General features: G+C 42.2%; 1 protein-coding gene across 1 annotated transcript in view; it reads right to left on the reverse strand.

The window, feature by feature from the left end:
• Positions 1-832: 832 nt before the first annotated feature.
• pcdh9 (protocadherin 9) overlaps positions 833-5,513 on the reverse strand; it is a gene marked incomplete at both ends in the record, with an annotated part of 225,659 nt that continues 220,978 nt past the window's right edge. Inside the window, one exon of the mRNA XM_084447048.1 lies at positions 833-1,203. Within this exon, the coding sequence (XP_084303174.1) occupies positions 833-1,203 (371 nt within the window). The remainder of the gene's footprint in view (positions 1,204-5,513) is intronic.

Raw genomic sequence — 5,513 nt, forward strand, 5'->3', positions numbered from 1 at the left:
GATTTTGGGGCAATATTGTGCATTCTAACGGCTGAAATGTGTGTTTGTACTGTATCACCCACAGGGCTTTTTTGAGAGTCTGAAAAGGTATTCTTAATTACAATCATACCATCTCTCTGGTTCGAGTCATTGTCAAGAGGAGACACAGGCAGATCAAAATCCCAAATCATGATGACGAAATCATAAAGGACAACAGCCACAATCCATGTTCTATTCCATGTGATTATTACAGGTACATAAAATTGGTTAGTAGTAAGGCTTATTTACAAACACACTCGACAATGACAGACTAAACAAGTGTCCACTAACAGTGCTATCAGAACAACGCTTTCTTAATTGTAACTCCATTTTTCTTTGATTGTGTAGATTAATATAGTCCCAAACAACTCAATAACAACCACGTCACAATATTTGAATATATTGGTCAGCCATAATAGTGTTTTTCTTTAAACTGTTGAATATATGCTCTCCATATTCATATCCTTCTTTTCAAAAAACACCTTTTTCTACCTTTTTGTCCAAAGTGAACGACATGTAAAGTAAGAAAGAAATGTGAGGAAATCCTTGAGGTCTCATCCCCCCAAAAAAAGAGGTCTTAGCGTGAAACCCTCTCTTGCGCCATCATAAAGGTCAAATGGTAGAGTACACTGCATAAGCACTAGTCTATCGGCCTACATAGTACATGTAACTATCACATAGCAGAAGCACCGACTTCAATGGAATAAAATGATTTAGGAAAGAAAGAAAGACAAGAAGAGCCCCCTGTATGAGTGGCCTCGGCATCTGACGTGTTCAGATGTTAGAGTGAGGAGCCAGAGGATGCGGGCCCCTCTTATAGCTGCTGCTCTTTGGGGCTGTCGGGGCCAGTGGTGGGGTGGTAGGACTTCAGGCTTGCCAGTGGGATGTCAGCCATGTGACCAGGACTGGTGAAGTGTCCCTCACCGCCGCCCAACTGCTTCCTGTCCCCAAACTGGTCCCGGCCGCCCTCGTTTTTCCAGGTTCTGGTCAGGGTGTGTCCGTTGAGCAGTTTGTCTTTGGGCCCCCACTCCTTGGGCGAAGCGAAGCTGGTCACGGGGGACTTGGGCTGCTGGTAGGAACCCAGGGCGGGGGGCATCCAGCAGTTGTCTGAGTGGCCCAGAACCAGACACTCCTGGGTGCACATCTCCGTAGCCTCCACTAGGCCTCGCGGTCCCAGGGGCCCATCTGAGGAGACAAGAGAAGAGCAGAGGAACACAAGGTTAGAGCCTTTTGGACTGTGTGCATTGACACCTGTTGGATACCATGAAGATCCAGATCCAGATCCAGATACAGATCCAGATACAGATACAGATACAGATAGCTTTATTTGTCCCCGAAGGGCAATTCAGTTTCTACAGTCCACAGACTTCACATACACATTCATACTGCACAATCATCATCAGTGACAGAGGAAACACGATAAATGGCATTGAGTTAGGTAGAGAGCAGAAGAAAATTATTCACTAAGAATACAAGAATAAAATAAATAAAGTGCCAACAAGGGCAACCAACATGTGGTTTGTGCAAAATAGTTGCAGCAAACTCTTCATTCAAGAAAGGTATCTGCGTTCAGCAGCTTAATGGCAGAGGGAATGAACAACTTGGAGTAACGGTTTGTCTTCTTGAGAGGCGGCAGATAGCGCCGTCCTGATGGCATTAGTGTAAGCTCACTGGACAGGATGTGGTCGTGGTTAGTAGTAATACTTTTGGCCTTCTAGAGAACACGTTTCTCCCAAAGAGAGTTTAAGTCACTCTGCTGGGCTCCAATGACTTTGGAGCAGACTTTAACAATATATTTAAGGCAGTTTCTGTCCTTCACAGACAAACCGTTAAACCACACTACTAGCACACCGTTAATTCAGTGTTTTCCACTCTGCAGGGACAATTACGTTTTTTTAATCCTTCATACTGTACCATCAGTTGTAATTCTAGATCTGATCCACGATTAGTTAATTGATTTGATAACTAAATTAGACTGAGAACAAAATAAGTCATTCCAGTATAACTCCTGTGTGATAATTCCAAGTCTACACTACACGGTGGAACACTTTTTAAAGATCCTATCAGGATCTTTTTAGAGATCCTACCAAAACAGTTTCTGCAGTTAATTAGCTATTTCATAACCACCGCATGACTCCATCGCTGCAACCTGTTGTAAATAAGCTTATATTTTATTCATGGAATGCCCTTGTGAGCAAATTTAAGTCATGTTCCAGAAAAACAAAGACCAACTTCTGAGAAGCCGACACAGAGCTTATTAAAACGTGAACTTGTTTTGAAAAGGGTGATTGCGGACGCGTTCAAATCAAGTCTCGCAGAGAACGCCGGAGCCCAGAGTACTATAAGTGGACACAGAAAATAAGGCAATCTTCTACAATCTTATTGTGGAGGTCAGATGAGGTTATACAAGAGGACCAGTTATGTTCTGTGGTTAATTACACTGAGTCATGTCTTCAAACAGGGTTAAATAAAGAAAAGACTCCCGCACACTTTCCTCTTCACTTGCAGACAAACTGCTTGAAAAACTGGTTGAAAAATGGTTGATTTTTCAACCTGACGATGGTCTAGAACCGAAACGTTGATTAAATGTTTGTCTGCAAGTGAAGAGGACAGTGTGGGGGAGTCTTTTCTTTATTTCAGTCAGCCTGTATGGTGCAAAAAGTTTGTTCTTACAGGGTTACACATTTATTTATGGCAGCAAGAGTACATATTACCCCACAATAACAATGCATAACGCATGTAAGAAACAACACATTAAGGCCGTAATGGCTACGTTTAAAAACGTATCACACCAGGGTGCAACACATTTGATTTACCTAGTAAATAACATCTGAACTGATGCCACACTGATTGGCAGGGTGACTGAATTGAATGAATCACATATTACAGTGATCAATATGTTTTGTATCCATCTTCATGATCTTGAAATGATTATTCACTATACTCATGTCACTGTTTTGATATATTTTTTTCTTCCAATAATTTGTAAAGCATGCTTATATTGTATATAAGTATAACTGACTGCTTTTAAACTTCTTATTTCTCTTGAGCTGGTTGAGGATGCTGTAGAGAAGTTTAAACACGATGAACGTTCACTCAAAGCAGGTACTACTGCAGTTTGTTAATATCATTGTAAGATATCTTCATATTCCTTACAATTATACTTCATGCCTGCATAACTAATCACAGCCATTTGGCATCACCATCATGCACTTCCTTACAGAAATTAGCAATGGTTAAGCCCCCCCCCCAACACACACACACACACACAAACAAATGGAAAGGTTAGCAAGACAACAGCTGCAGCTCCCTTCCAGCTGGCTCTCCGCCCTGCTCCTGACGTTGTTTTGTGCAGTAGTTCTATTCTATCTATTTCTTGGATTGCTACCTCGACAGATAATCCCCCTAATAACATGGCTCATTTGATCCCAGAACCCAGTGTGACATCCCTCAACAAGACAGAATTCAATACTGGGTACTGAACTGAGGCCATATCAACCCTCATGCGTTTTGTGTGTGTGTGTGTGTGTGTGTGTGCGTGTGTGTGCGTGTGTGTGCGTGCGTGTGTGTGTCTGGCTGGCTGACTCATGCTATGGAGTCTCATGTTTCCACATATACAGACCGCTCATTGTCCTAAATATTCATGAATCAGGACCCACCTACAGGTACAGTAGCAGACACACTTCTCTCAAAGAGAACAGGGAATCAGAATGGTTTCCCGGCAGAGGAATTCAATATTAGCTAGTTCCCTAAGTCGCTCCCAACCAAATGTGATTACTGTTATATCTGGTGGACAGCCATTCCCACATGAACGAGGGCCATGGCAGTGTTTCAGAGCCCTGTGGGTCAGCTATGGTGATGATGGTGAAAATTGATATAATTGCACCAAGCCCGTCTTTTGAGGGCTAATAAGAACATGTCACTCCACACCTCCTGAGTCCGCTGTGCGCTTTTGAAAACAGGTCCCGGGCTTTAAGCCCGTCAGAAATCACTTTCCATGTTTTGATTACCGCAGGGCCGGCGGAGGGATCGGGGGGGGGGGCGGGGGATCAGGGGGGGGGAACAGGCGTCAGTCGCACCTCTCTTCCCTGTAAGGGAGTCCACGAATAACTGGCCGTAATGGCCTTGTTAGAAGCCTGGCAGAGAGGGTCATTATCGTGGAGGAATGGGTGTGTGTGTGTGTGTGTTGGGGGGGGGGGGGGCGTGTGTGTGTGTGTGTGGGGGGGGGGGGGGGGTAGAAAAGAAGCGTGGAAGGATAATGAATTTTCCAAATGAGATTGGAAGAGAGCGAGAGAGAGGGAATAAAGCCAGAGGGAAGAGAGAGAGAGAGAGAGAGAGAAAGAGAGAGAGAGAGAGAGAGAGAGAGAGAGAGAGAGAGAGAGAGAGAGAAAGTGTATGCTTTGGGATGGGAATTTTTCCAGCATTGCCTGTTTTGACCTACAAAGATAAACAGCAAAACAGAATACTTCTTCTATTGATCAAAATACAGCTTAGTAAATGTAGGCCATGGCCGCTGAACATCAACATAGCTAGACATTGCTAGAAAGCTTGGGCAACACTTCAGCTACTGTATAATGGAGTTGTGCCGAATTCTTATAAAAGTACAGTAGCACCCCTTATACAGAAGCACTGTACTTCTCTTTCAATAAAAGAGAATAAAAAAATAAAATGAAGCATCTCTCCCATAAAGAGCCTCTCTGATACCAGACGGGCGCGTTATTTGAAAAGCCAGGTTTAATTTGCGCACTTCTATACTCCTCTGATGTCATCGGTACACTGATTAGCATGCAGCTTGGTGAGTCACGTGTCCAATCAGAAACACCCATGGGCAGGGAACAACTTTGACTATTCATCTCTCTGCAATAGCTAGCTGCTGCCAAGGGCTGGCCAACACAATGCCTGATTGAAACATCCAATCATAGGACCCCCCGCCTATCACACTTCAAATGAAAGAAGGCCTCAGTGACACCGTTGTAGATGAGATATGGTAGACACTTCAATGATCATCTTTTAAATCTCTTCTCAAAACTCATTTTGATATAAGAGCTATTTCATTGTCGTTTGTATTTATGTCAAGTAGTTTTAGTTCTATTTATCACAGTGATGTCTTCCTTTTTGTTGTATTTTTATGTTGTTAGTGCTTCTTATCTTTCCTCTTACAATATTGTGTGTTATTTTAATTTAATTTGTTTGTGAGGCACTTTGTAATCCTGTTTTGAAAAGTGCTATAAAAGCACTTTATATAATATAATAATAAGGTAACACTCATAAATCTATCCCTTATAAATAGTTAATATATAATTCAAATCAAACTGTTAGTTAATGAGTTATTAATGACTTGTTAAATGTTCTTTAATAAACGATCAACTATTAACAAATACTTAATAGTCATTAAAGTAGTAAAGGGAAAATGCATGTTTAGCCCTGTTTTAAGCTTACTTATGATCATATACAATGGTTCAGATCAAAACGTTGACAAAACTAGCACTTTTGAG

This window comes from Borostomias antarcticus (genome assembly GCF_949987555.1).
Source record: "Borostomias antarcticus genome assembly, chromosome: 12".
NCBI lineage: Eukaryota > Metazoa > Chordata > Actinopteri > Stomiiformes > Stomiidae > Borostomias > Borostomias antarcticus.